The sequence below is a fragment of the Hyperolius riggenbachi genome, chromosome 4 (genome assembly GCF_040937935.1).
Source record: "Hyperolius riggenbachi isolate aHypRig1 chromosome 4, aHypRig1.pri, whole genome shotgun sequence".
Classification (NCBI taxonomy): domain Eukaryota; kingdom Metazoa; phylum Chordata; class Amphibia; order Anura; family Hyperoliidae; genus Hyperolius; species Hyperolius riggenbachi.
Genome location: NC_090649.1, coordinates 74795326 through 74816296, shown reverse-complemented (window position 1 = coordinate 74816296; position 20971 = coordinate 74795326). Strand labels below are relative to the sequence as shown.

The 20971-nt window shown below is 45.3% G+C and overlaps 1 protein-coding gene across 4 annotated transcripts in view; it reads left to right on the top strand.

Moving 5' to 3' along the window:
- Positions 1–652: 652 nt before the first annotated feature.
- The window catches only part of LDAH (lipid droplet associated hydrolase), a 332993-nt gene continuing 312674 nt past the window's right edge, over positions 653–20971 (top strand). For 3 of the 4 annotated variants that reach the window (XR_011031325.1, XM_068280211.1, XM_068280216.1), the window contains exon 1: positions 653–732. Coding sequence is in view for 2 of the 4 variants with exons in the window: in XM_068280211.1 (XP_068136312.1) it covers positions 689–732 (44 nt within the window). In the remaining 2 variants the exon portion in view is untranslated. The remainder of the gene's footprint in view (positions 733–20971) is intronic. The other variant, XM_068280213.1, reaches the window with a different exon arrangement.

Sequence of the window (20971 nt, the reverse complement as noted above, 5' to 3'; positions counted from 1 at the left end):
AGTGGGCAAAACAGCTGGCTGGTGGTGGGTAGCTTGGGAAATACAGTTGGCTGGTGGTGGGGAAGGTGTGCAGAACAACTGGCTGGTGGTGGGCAGAACATCTGGCTGGTGGGGTGGGAGGCTGTGCTAATAGCAGTAGAAAATAAGTGTTGCAGATGAGGGGGGAGCGACTACTATACTCCCCTCTAGTTTCACGCCGTCTCCTCTGCAGTGCCGCTCACCCTGACTCAGGAAGCATTGCAGAGGAGACAGAGGGGACCTGGAGCTCTACCATCTGCTGGAGCCCGGAGCTCAGCTGTATCTCCCGCCACGCGTGTAACAGGATGACACAGAAGTGGTGGCGGGAGGATGGGAGTCTCTCCCTCCTCCTCCAGCAAACACCTTGGACCAGGGCATCCATTCCCTCAGCGCCCCCTACAGCACCGCTCCCGACGCGCATTGCTGCTACACCACTCCGGCACAACATCACATAACTCCCTCCTGCCCTAAACCATGTTTAATCGCTGCCTGCCTAACGCAGACACAGTCTGGCAGCCCGCTCCCGCCAGGCACGGCGAGCACACGTGAGACCCACACTCTGCGCTGCTCCCTCCTCTTTCACTTTCGGTTTCGTTGTGACGTCATGACGCAGAGTTCTAAGTTCCCTGGGCGTGGCTAAGAAGAGACCGGCTGAGGAAGCGTTCCATTGATGATAACGAGGGGAGCTCTGGAGCTGAGGCCGCAGTGTGTCAGGTACATCCGCCCTCCTCCAGCATAGACTACAGCTTATGCTCGTCACTGCTGTGACCTCCGCTGTCCTGTGTGATGTCATACATGGTACTGGCCAACCATCACCTCACTATTCTTTAACTGCATCCCCCTGATCAGTCTGCTGTCCTGTGTGATGTCATGCATGGTACTGGCCAACCATCACCTCTCTACTCTATCAGCATTCCCCAGATCAGTCTGCTGTCCTGTGTGATGTCATGGCTCATGCTTGGTACTGGCCAACCATCACCTGCCTACTCTCTATCAGAATTCCCCAGATCGGTCAGCAGTCCTGTGTGATGTCATGCATGGTACTGGCCAACCATCACCTCTCTACTCTCTATCAGCATTCCCCAGATCAGTCTGCTGTCCTGTGTGATGTCATGGCTCATGCATTGTACTGGCCAAACAACCCCTCTCTATTCTCTTATCAGCATTGTCCAGATCATTCTGCAGTCCTGTGTGATGTCATGCATGGTACTGGCCAACCATCACCTCTCTATTAGCGTCCTCCTGATCAGTTTGCTGTCCTGTGTGATGTCATGCATGGTACTGGCTAGCCATCACCTCTCTATTCTCTTATCAGCATTCCCCAGATCGGTCTGCAGTCCTGTGTGATGTTATATATGGTACTGGCCAACCATCACCTGTCTATTCTGTATCAGCATTGCCCAGATCAGTCTGCAGTCCTGTGTGATGTCATGCATGGTACTGGCCAACCATCACCTCTCTATTAGCGTCCCCCTGATCAGTTTGCTGTCCTGTGTGATGTCATGCATGGTACTGGCTAGCCATCACCTCTCTATTCTCTTATCAGCATTCCCCAGATCGGTCTGCAGTCCTGTGTGATGTTATATATGGTACTGGCCAACCATCACCTGTCTATTCTGTATCAGCATTGCCCAGATCAGTCTGCTGTCCTGTGTGATGTCATATGGTACTGGCCAACCATCACCTCTATATTCTCCATCAGCATCCCCCATCAGTCTGCAGTCCTGTGTGATGTCATGCATGGTACTGGCCAACCATCACCTCTCTATTCTTTATCGGCACCCCCCAGATCAATCTGCAGTCCTGTGTGATGTCATATGGTACTAGCCAACCATCACCTCTCTAATGGTGGCCATACATCGTACAATTTTTCATACAATCTTACCATTTCTATGTAGTATAAGGGTAAATTAAGTGAATATACTGAAAGGATAATTTAGGCAGTTCCCTTATATTACATAGAAATGGTAAGATTGCATGAAAAAATGGTACCATGTATGGCCACCATAATCTTTATCAGGATCCCCAGATCAGTCTGCAGTCCTGTGTGATGTTATATGTGGTACTGGCCATCGCCTCTCTGCATCCCCCAGTGATTGGCAGCTGTCAGATCAGTCTGCAGTCCTGTGTGATGCAGTGTTCTCCCCAGGCTCTTTTAGCTGAGTGCTACACCCGGCTAGCTTTGGTGAGCAGGCTGTCATCGGCTCACCTCCTCTGCTGTAAGCAGAGTTGAGCAGAGAAGCTTCTCTCATCTTGCTGCATCCGGCTACTTTTTCATGCCACCCGGCTGGAAAACGTGTGGGGAGAACACTGTGATGTCATATGTGGTACTGGCCAACCATCGCCTCTCTGTTGTCTATGAGCATTCCACAGTGATTGGCACCTGTCAAATCAGTCTGCAGTCCTGTGTGATGTCATGCGTGGTACTGGCCAACCATCATCTCTGCAGCATGGACTCCATACAGGACTCTCCTATTGATTGCCAGGGAGGCACTACTCATTCTGGCTTGCATGCAATTTGTGTACAGTTTGGATTGGATAAAATTGGCCCATATTTGGTCTAATTTATGGCTGCATGCAATTTAAGGTGTACCTGAATTGCCCCATAATAAAGAAAGATACTTACATAGGTAGAGGGAAGCGTCTGGATGGCCCAGAAACTTCCTGTGTCTTCCTTACCCCACCACCATTTCCACACACAAACTGAACATATCTGACTAGGGCTTGATAGATATGTTCTCGTGACCGCAATCCCTGCTGTGAACGAGCGCAGTCTTGCCGTACCTGTGCAAGTATGGCTGCGCAATAAGCCAAATCCGCTCATCTATGAGCAGCTCTGTGCTACTGCGCAGCCAAGGCCGTACTTGCACAGCTGCACTCAAGGCCATGCTCATGCACGAAGAGAAGTGCGGCTGCAAACTTTCAGAGGGTCCCAGGCAGTAGTGGTGGTCTCAAGGAGGACATGGGAAACCTCTGAAGGATAGTATCAAACTCTTTTAATGTGCCGCCTCAGGTTTGCTGTAAGGTGTACCTGAGATGGTGCACTGTGCCTTATTTATACTTACCTGGGGCTTCCTCCATCCCCATAACGATCGTGGGCTTCTTCCTGTCCTCCCCGGCGGCTTTGTTGTCCCAGCATTGTCTCCGGTATCTTCTTCAGTCGGGGCAATTTGTGTTTTGAGCCTCGCGTAGGTAAAATTCCCTGACTGAAGGAGATATCGGAGGCGATTCTGGGACAACGAAGGGGCCGGGGAGGATGGCGACGAGGGAGCCCATGATTGTCATGGGGCTGGAGGATGCCCCAGGTAAGTATAAGAAAGGCACCAGTATCCCATATCGGGTTCTCTTTAACCTCCTAGGCGGTAACTCCGAGCTAGGGTCGGGGCGGAAAACCGCAGCTCAGAGCGGTAATCCTGACCTCTGCTCGGGGTAGCTGCCGGAGGCTGTGTGCAGAGCAATGCACGCAGCGGGAGCGCTTCTGCATACCTCCCAGGGATCCCGAAGTCGGACGCCATTCTTCTTCCTCTCCTCCGGGGCTCTGCTTCCTCCTGGTGAGATCACTAGCTGTTGTCATGACGACAGCCGGCAATCTCACTTTAGAGTTGCAGCACCACCCGGAGGATGGAGGCATAACTGCAGTGCGGGAGCCAGGGAGGTGAGTGATTACTGGGGCTGTGCAGATCTCCCTGGCAGCATGATTGTTTCCAGGTTTTAGGGTCTGAAAGGGTGCAAAAAAATTGTACCGCTTCTAGACCCTAAAATCCGTAAAGAATCATAACGCCAAGGGGGTTAAAGCAATCCTGAAGTGAATTTAAAGGATACCCGAGGTGTCATGTGACATGATGAGAGAGACATGTGTATGTACAGTGCCTAGCACACAAATAACTAGGCTGTGTTCCTTTTTTTCTTTCTCTTCCTGAAAGAGTTAAATATCAAGTATGTAAGTGGCTGATTTAGTCCTGACTTAGACAGGAAGTGACTACAGTGTGACCCTCACTGATAAGAAATTCCAACTATAAAACACTTTCCTAGCAGAAAATGGCTTCTGAGAGCAGGAAAGAGATAAAAATGGTCAATAGTTCATAGATTTTAGCTCTGGCATACTTCAATGAATGTGTCATTGAGCAAAAACAAATAAAACCGTTAACACTTAAAAAGTAGATTTAAACATAAAATAAAACTGTGGAATATCTTAAAAAGTCATATTTAGGAGAAGGAAGATAGATACAATTGTTTATTTCATTAGTTTATTTTCGCCTCGGGTGTCCTTTAACCTCCCTGGCGGTTTATTAAAATCCGCCAGGGGGCAGCAAATACGTTTTTTTTTTCTTTTTTTTTTCTTTTTCATGTAGCGAGACAATTTCTCGCTACATGATAGCCGCTGCTGAGCGGCATCCCCCCAGCCCCTGCGATCGCCTTCGGCGATCGGAGATCAAGAGATCCCGTTCAAAGAACGGGATCTCTTGGAGGGCTTCCCCCGTCGCCATGGCGACGGGGCGGGGGAATCCGATCCACCCCACGGCGCTGCCTGGCACTGATTGGCCAGGCAGCGCACGGGGTCTGGGGGGGGGGGGGGCGGCTGCGGCGACGCGTATATCGGCGGGTAGCGGCGGCGATCGGAGGTTACACGCAGCTAGCAAAGTGCTAGCTGCGTGTAACAAAAAAAAAATTATGCAAATCGGCCCAGCGGGGCCTGAGCGGTGCCTCCCGGCGGCATAGCCCGAACTCAGTTCGGGCTTACCGCCAGGGAGGTTAAAGGGAAAAGATGCTACCACTGCGCAGGTGCAGAATGCTTCAGGCAACAGGAGCGCGACCAGATTGCGCATGCACCAGCTGAAACCCACTTGCGGGTTTGGAAGGCGACATGCCTTGTACGTTTGTGTGAGGCTTTAGGCTCGGTTCACACTTGAGTCGAAAAACTGGCAATTTGTGTTCATTTTACAGATTGACACGTTAACGGATCTTATGTTACTGATGGGATCCACTCACATATTTCATTTTCCAGTGGATCTGTGGGATCCGTTAAACTTAGTGGGAGGCAATCTCCAAACTTGCATCTTTTTTTCATGGTTCGAATCCCAGCCAGGACACTATCTGCACGGAGTTTGTATATTCTTCCCGTGTCTGAGTGAGTTTCATCCAGGCACTCCAGTTTCTTCCTACATCCCAAAAACATACAGATAAGTTAATTGGCTTCCCCCTACATTGGCCCTAGACTGCAATACATACACTACACTACACATACATAGACAGATGGCTATGGTAGGGACTACATTGTGAGCCCCTCTGAGGGACAGTTAGTGACAAGACTATGTATAGTCTGTACAGCGCGGCAGAAGATGTCGGCGCTATATAAATACTAAATTATTATAAATATGATTTATTTCATTATGCTGGGCTTTTTATCCTGAGAATTATTATTTGTAGTGTGTCCCTTTGTAAAGTATGCTCAGAATTCTGCTTGTGTGGCCTCCAGAGGTCGTCAGGTTGTCTACCACTGCGGAGCAAGTTCTCCTGTGTTGTGACATACAGTAAGTGTCATTATGACATTGAACCGGTCTGTGCCAGTATGGATCACTGTAGCTGAAATGGACTTTGAGATTTTGTTTTAGATACAGCTTATCTTTTTTCTTTTTTTGCACTTTCAAAGCAATGCTGGACCAGGAGTAAGGTTCACTCTCCATCGATTTACCATACAGTAACTTTTTTGTTCTTAATGAGATCGATTGAAATTAAAGTGGAACTGCAATGTGTAAAGTTTGCAATGCACTTTCAAATACGGGGTACTAGGCAGTGATAGTGGGTGGGAAAAGAGATCATGCTAACATACAGTGCTGCCCATAATTATTCATACCCCTGGCAAATTTTGACTTACATTTACTTTTATTCAACCAGCAAGTGATTTTTTTGATGGGAAATGAAATAGGTGTCCCCCAAAAGATACTATGATGTAAAAGAGACATTATTGTGGGGAAAAAAAACATTTCTCAGCTTTGAATTACATTTGAGCAAATAGTATCCAGTTCAAAAGTATTCATACCCTTTTCAATAATCAATAGAAAAGCCTTTATTGGCTATTACATCAATCAAACACTTCCTATAATTGCAGATCATGCATGTTTCCACAGGTATTTTTGCCCATTTATCTTTAGCAATGAGCTCCAAATGTTTCTGGTTGGCGGGTCTTCTTGCCATCACCCTGATCTTTTAGCTCCCTCCACAGATTCTCAATTGGATTCAAGTCAGGGCTCTGGCTGGGCCACTCCAAAACATTAATGTTGCTGTCTGCTAAGAATTTCTTCACCACTTTTGCTGTGTATTTTGGGTAATTGTCATGCTGAAATGTCCACTGGTGCCCAAGGCCAAGTTTCTCTGCAGACTGCCTGATGTTGTTGTTGAGAATCCTCATGTGTTGCTCATGGTGCCATTTACTGTGATTAGGTTCCCTGGTCCATTGGCTGAAAAACACTCCCAAAGCATTAATAGGTTCCCACCACCATGTTTGACAGTGGGGATGGTGTTCTTTGGGTTGAAGGCTTCTTTTTTACGCCAAATGAAGGAAACATCATTGTGACCAAACAATTAAATTTTTGTTTCATCTGACCATAACACAGAAGACCAATAGTCTTCTTTGTCCATTTGCAAAGGCCAAGCAAGTTTTTGTATGCCTTATCTGGAGAAGTGGCGTCTTCCTTGGTCTGCATCCATGGAACCCAGAAGTGTGCAGTGTATGTTGGATTGTCTGCCTTGAGACACTGCCACCAGCAGAGCCCAGATTCACCAGGATGGCCTTGGTGGTGATCCTTGGATTCTTTTTTCACCTCTCTCACTATCCTCCTGGCCAGCACAGGTGTCACTTTTGTCTTCCGACCACGTCCTCTGAGATTTTTCACAGTGCGGAACATCTTTTATTTTTAAATAATACTTTGCACTGTAGCCACTGAAACTTGAAAACATTTAGAAATGGCCTTGTAGCCCTTTCCTGACTTGTGAGCAGTTACAATGTGCAGCTGCAGGTCCTCACTGAGCTCCTTTGTCTTCGCCCTGACTGTCCACAAACCAACTGCAGAGAGCTGCTGTTTTTCACCTGCTGAGTTGATTAAAACAGCTGTTCCCAATTAACCAGGGTAATTAGGATGCTTTAGAACAGCTTGGACTATTTGGAATGGGATAGAATTTTGGATTTTCCACACAGACTGTGACAGTTTGTGAAGGGTATGAATAACTTTGGACTGGGCACTTTTTTCTCAAATGTAAATAAAAGCTGAGAACTGTTTTTTTTCTACAATAATGCCTCTTGTACATCGGCTTATTATCTTTTGGGAGACACCTATGTCATTTCTCGTCAAAAAATTACTTGCTGGTTGAATACAAGTATCTTTTAAAGAGTAAGGCCACATACACACATCAGACTATAGTCTTTGGAAAATGAAAGATCACAGACCAATCTTACCACCCTTCATGTAGTATGAGAGCCATACTCTACACAGTCTTTTCTATGGAGCTGAACTCCACATCAGAAAAAAATCTTTGCAAGATGCTGCACACACAGATGCTGTACAGACACAAAAGATCAGTATCTGCAAAAGATCTGTTCCTGCCAAAAATCCATTCCTGCAAATTGCAATGATAGTCTATGAGATCTGCAGATCATCATACACACATGATTTAACTGACATTCATCTGCAGATCAAGCAGTCATCTGCACATCTTTTTGGCTACTGAGTAAGGCCCTATGAACCTAGGACCCAATTTGGCCGATGGTTGTCTGAGTGCCTCCTGCATAAAATTGAATTTTTGAATTTTTCTACAGGATTCACTGACTTTTTTGTGGATTTTATACCGCTAGGGTCTGCCAACCTTGTCTCAATTGTGCAACCTCATATCCAGTGTTTATTTTGTGAAAATGTTGCATACAATTTGCATGATACTACATACTTTTATGCAATGCTTTTTTACTTATATCTGCCCTATACTGCTGCACTTTATGATTATTTTTCTGTGGTCACTCATTTTGTGCTGCTGCACTACTGCACCTTATTATTAGCAATATTTTGCACTACATAGTTAGCACTCTGCACTTTTTTGCCTCCTATACAAAATTGAATTTGTCCTTAGGCAACAAGATGCAATGACTTTTTTGTGGATTTTATGATGCTAGGGTCTGTAGTCCTTGTTCTAATTGTGCAACCTTGTATCCAGTGTTTATATTGTGAAAATGTTGCATACAATTTGCATGATACTACATACTTTTATGCAATGCATTTTTACTTATACTTGCCCTATACTGCTGCACTTTACAATTAATTGTGTCTGCGGTCACACATTTTGTGCTGCTACACTATGGCACCTTGTTAGCAATATTTTGCACTACATAATTAGCACTCTGCACTTTCTTGCCTCCTACACTAAATTGAATTATTCCTTAGGCTACAAAATGCACTGACTTTTTTGTGGATTTTATGACGCTAGGGTCTGTCAACCTTGTTTTAATTGTGCAACCTTATATCCAGTGTTTATATTGTGAAAATGTTGCATACAATTTGCATGATACCACATACTTAGTTAATTTTATGTGGCTCGCTACAGCAACGTCTTTTGTCTTTGTCCACAGTTTGTCCCCTATCTTATTGCCTGATGAAGCGGGCTGTGCCTGCGAAACGAGTTGCATCTTTTGGGGTACCAATAATAAATGTATTTGTTTAATTCAGACAGTATTTTGAGTCTGCTTTCCGGAGGTAAGTCCACCACTGCCTCCCAGCAAATTTAAAATTTTTTATTACCTTTTATCCTGCTGGCGCCTCTGTTCTCTTACGATAACATGTATAAATACATCAGAGGGCAATATAATAGCTTGGCAGATAAGCTTTTTGTCCCTAGGCCTTCTCAAAGGACTAGAGGACATGATCTGCGCATGGAGGAAAAACGTTTTAGCCATTTATTTAGGAAAGGGTTCTTTACAGTAAGAGTGATTAGGATGTGGAATGCATTGCCACAAGAAGTCGTTATGGCAAACTCTATACCTTCATTTAAAGGGGGCTTAGATGCTTTCCTTGCGTTGAAAGACATCCATGGCTACAATTACTAGGTAATGCCTAATGATGTTGATCCAGGGATTTTATCTGATTGCCATCTGGAGTCGGAAAGGAATTTTTCCCTTTAGGGGCTAATTGGACCATGCCTTGTAAGGGTTTTTTCGCCTTCCTCTGGATCAACAGGGATATGTGAGGGAGCAGGCTGGTGTTGTACTTTATACTGGTTGAACTCGATGGACGTATGTCTTTTTTCAACCAAAATAACTATGTAACTATGTAACCCTAAACAAGCATGCAGATCAGATGTTTGAATAGAGTTTGACTGCATTTGCTGCATGCTTGTTTCAGGCTTGTGAATCAGACACTGCTGATTGCATGAAAGATCAGCAGGATAGCCAGGCAACTGGTATTGTTTAAATGGAAATAAATATGGCAGCCTCCATATCCCTCTTGCTTCAGGTTCCGTTAAATATGTCTTCTTTTCTCCTTGGCTCCTCCCACCTGTCACTGATCAGCACAACTTCGTTGTAGCTGTCCCAGTTAAAAGTGCAGTGAATCACTTTTTGTTTGTCATTTTCACTGGCCAATTAGATTATTATTATTTACATCATGCTGACATCTTCCACAGTGCTTGACAGTGTAATACACACACACACACACACACACACACACACACACACACACACACACACACCTATGCGAAAGTTTGGGCAACCTTGTTAATCGTCATGATTTTCATGTAAAAATCGTTGGTTTTTACGATAAAACATGTCAGTTGAATATATCTTATAGGAGACATACACAGTGATATTTGAGAAGTGAAATTAAGTTTATTGGATTTACAGAAAGTGTGCAATAATTGTTTCAATAAAATTAGACAGGTGCATACATTTGGGCACTGTTGTCATTTTATTGATTCCAAAACCTTTAGAACTAATTATTGGAGCTCAAATTGGCTTGGTAAGCTCAGTGACCCCTGACCTGCATACACAGGTGAATCCAATTATGAGAAAGAGTGTTTAAGGGGGTCAAATGTAAGTTGCCCTCTTCTTTTAATTTTCTCTGAAGAGTAGCAACATGTGGGTCTCAAAACAACTCACAAATGACCTGAAGACAAAGATTGTTCACCATTATGGTTTAGGGGAAGGATACAGAAAGCTGTCTCAGAGATTTCAGCTGTCTGTTTCCACAGTTAGGAACATATTGAGGAAATGGAAGACCACAGCCTCAGTTCACGTTAAGGCTTGAAGTGGTAGACCAAGAAAAAGCTCGGATAGAGAGAAGCGACGAATGGTGAGAACAGTCAAGAGTGAACCCACAGACTAGCACCAAAGACCTGCAACATCATCTTGCTGCAGATGGAGTCACTGCATCGTTCAACCATTCGGCACACTTTACACAAGGAGATGCTGTATGCGAGAGTAATGCACAGGAAGCCTTTTTTCCGCCCACAGCACAATCAGAGCCGCTTGAGGTATTCTAAAGCACATTTGGGCAAGCCAGCTTCATTTTGGAATAAGGGGCTGTGGACTGTGGACTGATGAAACTAAAATTTAGTTATTTGGACATAACAAGGGGCGTTATGCCTGGAGGAAAAAGAACACAGCTTTCCAAGAAAAACACCTGCTACCTACAGTAAATTGTGGTAGTTCCATCATGCTGTGGGGCTGTGTGGCCAGTGCAGTGGCTGGGAATCTTGTCAAAGTTGAGGGACGCGTGGATTCCACTCAGTATCAGCAGATTCTGGAGACCAATGTCCAGGAATGTCAGTGACAAAGCTGAAGCTGCGCCAGGGCTGGATCTTTCAACAAGACAACGACCCTAAACACTGCTCAAAATCCACTAAGGCATTCATGCAGAGGAACAACGTTCTGGAATGGCCATCTCAGTCCCCAGACCAGAATATGATCGAAAATCTGTGGTGTGAGTTAAAGAGAGCTGTCCATGCTCGGAAGCCATCAAACCTGAATGAACTAGAGCTGTTTTGTAAAGAGGAATGGACCTGTCTAATTTTATTTAAACAATTATTGCACACATTCTGTAAATCCAACAAACTTAATTTCACTTCTCAAATATCACTGTGTGTGTCTCCTATATTATATATTTAACTGACATTTTATTATAGTAACAACCAACGATTTATACAGGAAAATCATGACGATTAACAAGGTTGCTCAAACTTTCGCATCCCACTGTGCATGTATGTATGTATGTATGTATGTATGTGTATATATATATATATATGTGTATATATATATATATATATATGTGTATATATGTATATGTATATATATATATATATATATATATATATATATATATATATATATATATATATATATATATATATATATATTAACTGTCCCTCAGAGGGGCTTACAGTCTAATCCCTACCATAGTCATGTGTTCATCGCAGAACTATATTCAGATAGAGTCAGAATCATTTGTTTCGCCAAGCATGACTGGGTCATGCCCGGAATTGAGTTGGCACATACATAGCTCAGCACATCATATTTGCCATATGCAATAAAAGATAAGACAATACAGTAACAATGACCGACCGTGGAGACTAGCACACTAAAGAGGTGACTCAGTAAGGAGCAGCGCAGTTACAGTGTTGAGCTTAAGAGGTGGACAGCAGAGGGAAAAAAAAAGTTCCTGTGCTTAGCAGTCCTGGTGGAAATAGCCCGAAACCTCCAGCCTGATGGGAACCGACTAAAGTAGCGGTGGCCTGGGTGAGTGGGATCATTAACATTCTTTAGTGCTCTAGAGCCCAGTCTAGTGTTGTGGAGGAGGTCAAGTGGGGGGAGGGGTTTACCGATGATTCTCTCGGCTGACTTGATAACCCTTGGAAGTTTATGTCTATCGCTGTCAGGGGAGCCAGCGTACCAAACCATGTTGGACAAGCAGAGGACAGATTCAGTGGTGGCAGAATAGAATCTTGTCTGAACCTCTTGGGCCATGCTGAACTTCTTAAGCTGGCGGCGGAAGAAGACCCTTTTCTGGACTTTCAACAGGGTGGGACAAGTGTTGGTCTTCCATCTCAGGTCATTGGAGATGGTAGTTCCCAAGAGGTGGACACTTGGTACTCTTGCCATCTCAGTACCGTCAATGTGGATTGGAGGTGGTGTGGGGGCATTCTTCCTGTAGTCTATGATCATCTCAACAGTTTTGGCTGTATTGAGGACCAATCCGTTCTCCCTGCACCAGTGACATATCCTATCAACCTGGCAGTAGGCCAGCTCATCGTTGTTTGTGGCAAGGCCAACGATGGTAGTGCCATCAACAAATTTAATGACTTTAACAGAGTCCGGCATGGATCTGCAGTTGTTTGTGTAAAGGGAGAACAGCAATGGAGACAGGACACAGCCTTGTGGTGCGCCCTTGTTGGTAGTCCTTGGTTTCGGGCCTACGTATTCCAGCTTGACGGTTTGGGACCTGTTTGGCGTAGAGTCAGGTGGACTCCCAGTGCTGCCAGATTCTCCTGAAGTATGTGTGGGCAGATGGTGGTAAACGCTGAACTGTAGTCCAGGAGGAGGATTCTGTCCAGGTGTTCTCTGATGAGCTCCAGGCAGATATTTATGGCATCATGTGTGGACCCATTTGCTCAGTATGCAAACTGGAAGGGGTCCAGGAGGGACAGGGTGGAGAGCTTCAGGAGTGGCAGGACTCTTTCAAAGGTCTTCATCATAATGGATGTTAGGACCATAGGCCTGAAATTATTGAGGTTGGAGACTCCTTGCTTTTTGGGGACAGGGATGATGGTGGACATCTTGAAGCATGCAGGCAGTCTGCCCACCTGAAGTGACTTGTGGTAGATGGCTGTGAGGATGGGAGCAAGTTACCTTGAACAGACCTTCAGGCAGGCTGGAGACACACCGTCAGGACCGGAGGCTTTCCTCGCGTTCAGAGTTGACAAGTGGCGCACAAGATTGGTCTCGCACACAGCTGGAGGAGGCGAGCTAAAGCCCCATCTACACGATACGATTCTTTGTACGATTCTATTTACGATCCGATTTAAATCCGACATGTCCGATCATGATTCGATTCGATTCAATTTGATTTGCCATTGTTTTGCAAAGGCAAATCGAATTGAATCGAATCATGATCGGACATGTCGGATTTAATCGGATCGTAAATAGAATCGTAATTGAATCGTACAAAGAATCGTATCGTGTAGATGGGGCTTTAGACTGTAGGCATCTTCCTCAGGGACCAGTGTTGTGGAGAACGGCAACAGTTGCTTCACAGGTGGAGCCTGGCTCTGAAACCTACAGTAGAATTTACTGAGTTCCTTAGCTAGTTCCATGTTGTGTGAAGCACGTAGAGAGAGGGGCTTGTAGTTGGTGAACTCATAAATATTTGCATCTCATTTAACATCCCTACCATTAACTTGTCTGCATGTTTTTGAAATGTGAGCGGAAACCTGGACACACAGGAAGAACATACAAACTCCATGCATATAGTGCCCTGGCTGGGATGCGAACTGCGAGAGCTTATCACTACGTCACAGTGCTGCCCAACTGCTATGCATCGCTTTCCAGCCATGCAGCTCTGAGTGTGATGTAGAATTGCTGATGGGCTTCCCTGCTCTGCTCCTGGAATCTGTCCCCTCAGGTAGACTGATCCAGAGAAGACTGATGGCTGTGGCAGAGCTTTGGCTTTCCTAGCCAAAGAATCAGCAACAGTATAGTAATACAAAACTTTAAATGTTGATATAAGTTGAATTTTGTGTTGTATGTGCACCAATTGTTTAAAGTGAAAATAAACTTTTGAGATTTTCTCTTCTATGTGTAGTGTGGATGATAAATAGAACATTGGTAACATGAAACAAAGTCTCATATTTTTATTTTAATTGAATGGCTTAATTTTTAAGATTGCATCAGGATGTCACATTTGCTGTTTAGAATCCACACTCTGCCTGTGCGTAGTTTTATATAAACTGTTGATGTTTGTACTTTATACAGTAGTACTGTATTTGACAGCACCACAGAAGACTGTGCTAATAATTATTCTTAGTATTCTCATTATCTACATTGTTGATCAGGAGTCAATTTGAGGTTGACTTAGTTTATTTACAAGAGCGCTCATTGTTTGACATAAACCTCATTTGCTGCATTTTGATCTGTTTCGAAGGACCACTGGATCAGTTCCCGTCAGTAGAGATGATCTGTTTCTCCTACCTAACTGCTCCTCTAGGAGAAATCCTCGGGGAGAATGTGATTGATTTCCTAGCTTCCTGTATTGGCTAAAATAGGAAACAGAAGTAGCGCACAGTCACAACCAACAATTCCGAATCTTACAGATTAATTATATTTCTCTATGATTTCTCCTACAGGAGAAATTATGTTGGAAAAACTGCTTCTCCTTGCCTGCAAGGACATATCTTCCCTCTGTAATATAAGAATCAAAAATGACACACATTCAGGACCACCCAATCAGAAACTTACAGACTGATCACATGCTTCTTCATGATTTCTACTAGAGGAGAAATTATGTAGGAGAAACGGGGCACTGCCTGCAATGAGAGATCTTATCATCGTGGAACAGGAAGTTCAAATTCATGACCAGAAACTTGCAGACTGGTGACATGCTTTTTCTTGATTTCTCCTGCAGGAGAAATTATGCTTTTCCGTGATTTCTCCTGCAGAAAAAAATTATATTAGAGAAATTGAGCGTCGCTGCCTGCAGGAAAATATCTGCACACTGCGATCCACACAATCCAATGCAAATCTCTGGCTCGAGTGAACTTATGTGCTCATCATTTATTTTATTTTTTTATACGTCTTAAATATAGGAACGGTTGTAAAGTGGGCTGCAAAGCTGGACTTTCACTTCAGCAGTCTGATTATACCAGGGGTGTCAAACTCAAATAAAATGAGGGCCAAAACTGAACATTAGGGCTAAGTCGTGGGCCAACCTCAGTGTCAAAGGGCCCGCCCCTTCCTCATAAAGCTCCTAGTTGTCGAATGCCATCCCTTTCTTCCCAATACAGTTCCCTGGTGTCAAGTGACACCTCTTCCTCCCTATACAGTTCCCTGGTGTCAAGTGACACCTCTCCCTCCCTATACAGTTCCCTGGTGTCTAGTGGCCCCTTCCCCTATACAGTTCCCTGGTGTTTAGTGCCCCCTCCCCCCATACAGTGCCCTGATGTCTAGTGACCTCCTTCCTCCCCTATACAGTTCCCTGATGTTTAGTGGCCCCTTCCCCTATACAGTTCCCTGGTGTTTAGTGCCCCCCCCCCCATACAGTGCCCTGATGTCTAGTGACCTCCTTCCTCCCCTATACAGTTCCCTGGTGTTTAGTGGCCCCTTCCCCTATACAGTTCCCCGGTGTTTAGTGGCCCCTCTCTCCCCTATACAGTTCCCTGGTGTTTAGTGGCCCCTCTCTCCCCTATACAGTTCCCTGGTGTTTAGTGGTCCTCCCTCCCCTATTTAGTTCCCTTGTGTCTAGTGCCCCCCCCCCCCATACAGTGCCCTGATGTCTAGTGACCTCCTTCCTTCCCTATACAGTTCCCTGGTGTCCAGTGTCCCCTCACCTATACAGTTCCCTTGTGTCTAGTGACCTCCTTCCTACCCTATACAGTTCCCTTGTATCTAGTACCCCCCCCCCCCCCCTTACAATGCCCTGATGTCTTGTGACTTCCTTCCTCCCCTATACAGGTCCCTGGTGTCTAGTGCTTTCCCCATCATCCCCCATATGGCTTCTCTGGTGATCTAGGGCTTCACCTCCTCCAATATAGCCTCTCTGGGGTTCTAGAATGGGCCAAACATAATGCAAAAAGGGAAAACCACTTCATGGTCAAATCTGATGTGGCGCTTTAGGCCAGATTTGGCCCGAGGGCCAGAGTTTGACGTGTATGGATCATGCGGACAGGCAGTTTAGAATGATGAATGGGGGGCTTTCCCGTGACTGCACACCCATGATGATTTTGCCATGGTGCAAAGTTTTCCTTCGACGCACTGACTGTTGCACGTTTGTTTTTTATGTTTTTTTTTTTTTTCTAATGAGGTTTTCGGTGTTGTTTGTTACGTAATGCCTGAAAATGTGATGACTGCTCGATTCTCATAAACATAACAACTATTCCCCAATCTCAGACCATGAGAACAGCGGCCGCGGCGATCTGCCGCGAGTTCTGGACGTCTTGGCACGGGACCCAGCTTTTAATGAGAAATGGAAAAAATGACTGCAGCTCTCAGTGCAGGTGGAAAAAGGTTAACACAACTCGCCTGTCAGATCGCGTTATAAAAATGTCCATAGAATAGAGGGGAAAGCGTACAAGACAGAAAAGAATGACCTAAAAGTAAGTGCTAATAGGGGCTTTCAGTCCCCGGCGTCCCTGCTATATATTACTCTGCATCTGTCACCAGCCTGGGCCGAGACCTCTGCCTGTTCTCCTCACAGGGGCAGCATGTTTGGTTGTGAAGAACTGTGGGGTTTCTTGGCCTATAGTGCAGGGGGGGGGGGGATTCCAGCCTTCTGCTCTGTTGTTTTGAAAGGGCAGCGGCACTCGAGAGACTTCGCAGCTGTGAAATGTCCCCGAGACATGTTTCTAGACATGAGACGTGCCCCAGCTACAAAGGGCTTTAGACAATAAGGTTGAAGAACTACATGATTCATAAATCTGGACTGGATATTTTTTCTTATCAGCTATTAGGTGGCAAATGTTCTCAGTCCTGACCTGGGTCGTATTACAATACAAAAAGGGGTTGTGAAACATTTTAAATCTTGTTTTGATAAACCTTTCTTCAAATTTCTCTAAAGGTTCCCATTAATGGTGCTATTTTAAGTGAACTATCGTATTCTCAAAGAGATTATTCAGATCGCATTGTATGAAAACAGAGATGCTGATGGGCCCAATCGATCCATACAGTACACCTGTTACAAAAAAAAATCCAGCCCTTATGGGGTACTTTCCTCAGGAGGGGGAAGGCTCAGGATCCCAGTGAGGCTTCCCCATCCTCTTTTGCCTACTGGATCCAGCGTTGGCTCCACCGAAAATTCCCCAGACAAGCATCGCACAGGCAGAGCAGCGTGCAGCAATATTTACCTTCAGGGCTCCAGCACAGGCGCAGTAGAAGCTTTTCGATCGTCCTCCGGCGGTAACAGCCAAGCCCGATCGGGTCTACTCTACTGCACAGGTGCGAGTTGCCTGCGTCTGCGCAAAAGAGCGGACGCGATGGGGCTCAGCTATTTCTGAGCCCCATGGCTGGATGGTGTACTGGTTAAGGGCTCTGCCTCTGACACAGGAGACCTGGGTTCAAATCTTGGCTCTTCCTGTTCAGTAAGCCAGTAATTCAGTAAGGAGCTCTTTGGGCAAGACTCCCTAACACTGCTACTGCCTACTGAGTGCCTCGCAAGCGCTTTGAGTCCGACAGGAAAAACGCGCTATACAAAAAAAAGGTATTAACCCCCTTGCCGGTCTAAAAAATCCGGCATGGAGGCAGCGTGGAACTTTTTTTTTTTTTTTAATCATGTAGCGAGCCCAGGGCTCGCTACATGATAGCCGCTGAGCGGCGGTATCCCCCCACCCACTCCGATCGCCTTCGGCGATCAGAGTATGCAGGAAATCCCGTTGAAAATGGGATCTCCTGCAGGGTTTCCCTGGTCGCCATGGCGACGTTGCGGGATGACGTCACCGACGTCATGGACGTCGGGACGTCACAGGGAATCCTGGGCCACCCCTCAGCGCTGCCTGGCCCTAATTGGCCAGGCTGCGCAAGGGGTCTGGAGGGGGGGCGGCGCGACGTTGCGGATAGCGGCGGATCAGCGGCGAGCGGTGGCGATCGGGTGTTACAAGCAGCTAGCAAAGTGCTAGCTGCTTGTAACAAAAAAAAATTATGCAAATCGGCCCAGCGGGGCCTGAGAAATCCTCCTGCGCAGGTTACCCCGAGCTGAGCTCGGGATAACCGGCAAGGAGGTTAAAGTGAACCTTAAACCAGAAAAAAAAATGAGTTTTACTCACCTGGGGCTTCTACCAGCCCCCTGCAGCAGTCCTGTGCCCTTGCAGCCACTCACTAATCCTCTGGTCCCCCGCCGCCAGCTAGTTTCGTTTTTGCCGACAGGCCCGTCAGGACTGGCCATGCGTAGCTTTTTCCGCATTCCCGACTGTAATTAGCGCTATTGCGGGCCGCAACGCGTATAAAAATACGCGTTGTCGCATATCTATGCGTGCGTAATGCGGCAACGCGTATTTTTGTACGTGTTGCGGCCCGCAATAGCGCTAATTACAGTCGGGAATGCAGAAAAAGCTACGCATGGCCAGTCCTGACGGGCCTGTCGGCAAAAACGAAACTAGCTGGCAGCGGGGGACCAGAGGATTAGTGAGTGGCTGCGAGGGCACAGGACTGCTGCAGGGGGCTGGTAGAAGCCCCAGGTGAGTAAAACTCATTTTTTTTTCCTGGCTTAAGTGTCCCTTTAAGGTATTATTATTTCTACCAGAGACCGATCAAAAAGCTTCTACTGCGCCGTGCATGGAGTCTGGGGGCTGTCAGAGATGGATCCAGGAGACTGAAGAGATCATTTCCTTAAAGTTAACCGGTTCAGCTTACAGGTGTTTTCACCTCAAGGACAGAAGCAATTTTCCCTGTCAGCACTCCTCCCATTCATTCACCAATAACTTTTTCACTACTCATCACACCTAAATGATCTAAATCTTTTTTTTTTTTTTTGTGCCACAAAATAAGATTTTCGTGGGCGATACTTGTGTTCAATAATTAGTTTATACTCTATGCATTTTATAGGCAAATAAAAAAAAAATACACTATTTCTCCAATTCCATCCCCTATAGTTTTAAAATAAGCAATGCTACTGTAGATAAAACCCACCAATTTTATTTGCCCATTAGTCCCGGCTATCACATTTAAATTATGTTCCTAGTACAATGTATGGCGCAATATATTAGTTGGAAATAAAGTGTATTTTTTCTGTTTTAGGGGTTTTCTTTGTGTCCCATCAATTGTAAGCCCTTATGCACTAAAATAACAGCAATATACCCTCATTACATACATATTTAAAAAAAAAGCTAAGTCCCTAAGGCAACGATTTATGAATTTATTTTTTTTACTTTTTCTTTTTTTTACTTCTGTTTGCTTGGTATACTGGGGTGGGGGCTTTGGAAGGGATTACTTATATTATTATTTTTTTTAATTAAAAATATGTGGTACCTTTAATTTAACCTCTAGACGGCGATATAAATACTCCCTGAATTACCAGGAAGTGTTTCATTTTTATTTATTTATTCATTTATTTATTTATTTTTATTTTCGTTCATGTTCATTATTATGAATGGACCTGGCCCCTGCTCGGGGTCATGTCCATTCATTAAAGGCACTGCGATTGGTTCGGGGAAGCCTTGCTTCCCCTCCCCCAACTGCCCAACACAGAAATACTGCCGAATCCAAGCGGTGGTCGCGCACACATGCCACTTAAACACTGGATGCGTATACGTGTCCAGTGAGACTTGACCGGTGCCTATCTGGATGAGTATACTCGTCCAGATAGGCTGAAGTGGTTAACCTGAGACGGGAGATAAGAGGATTTATGCTTAGCTGGGGCTTCTTCCAGCCCCCTGTAGACTATCCGGTCGCTTGGAGTCTGTCTAGTCGCCTCTGTCACGTCATGGACTACTGATCATGTGTGACACTGGCCGCACGCCTCCTTGACATCGCTCCTGTTGCATTCTCCACCTACACAGTTGGTTAAGACTTCTAACTGCGCAGGTACAGAATGCTCCCAGTATGGGAGTGCAATCAAGGAGGCCCAGGGCCAAATATACACAGTAGTCCATGACTGAGCTGAGTCCTTGCCCAGGAATATAGCTGAGCGGGAGGGGTGATGGTGTGGTACAGGATGGAGCGGTTTGTGGTGGAGGAAGTAAGCAGGGGTACAGTGCACCAGGTCATAGTGGTTGCTTCAAGGTCATGTATATGTGCTGTATTCTCAGTTCAGACAGCCCTGAATGGCCGCCTTGGACGAGTTCCATCTAGCTTGTGTACCTAAGGCCTGATTTATACTTTTAGTAGTGTTAGGATGACTTTCTTGCTGCTCCCCTTCCAAGAGCTGCAGCTCCTCCCCTATTCCATGTGCAGCCTCCCAATACCATGTGTACTATCCATATACAACAGCCCCTCTCTTTCATGTATAGCTCTCCTTTCTTCCATGTGTTTCTTCCCCATTTGCAATATCCTTTTTAAATTTGCAGCCTTCTCCTCCATATGCAGCTGCCTGTCTTCTGTATCTAACTGCTCCTCTTCCATATCCAGTCACCCCCTGTGGCTGCTGCCTGTTAAGGCTCAGGCCTTTGCGGCTTTTCCAAAACTGCAGCCCTGTGTACGGAGCTTTACTCTATAGTTAGCCAGAGAGGTTGGAGACAGGTCTGTAGTTGCTCATTGTGTCTGGATCCACGAAAGGTTTTTTGAGGAGGAGCTTGATGATTCCTTTTAGAGAGGTAGGAATCTCCCTTCTTGTGGAGGACAATTTACTATTTTGTGAAATGCTGGCCCAAGGTCAGGACTTTTCAGGATAAGCTTAGATGATCCAGGTTGCAGGTTGTCTAGCAGAAGTGACAGAGATGTCTGAAATTTCTTCTTCACTAAATCCTTTGAAATCAGCCCAGGGTGTTAACTTGTTCTTACATCTAATAACAGAAGATTGAACAATGATCAAGGTAGTCTTGATTTTTAATAGATTTTTTTGTACTGTATTTAAAATCTTATACATTAAAAACATTGTATAGTGTATACATAGTTTCTGATATAAAAAATGATTTCATTAGAAGATAGATTGGAAGTAATGTTAATGTGTTTTCGAATCCGGCGTAGTTGATAAACACCCGAATACTCCTGACTGCCGCTTTCCAGCACTTAGAAGCGGACAGGGTCAGGGAGAGATTGCTGGTTTGCAAGTCACATTTCATT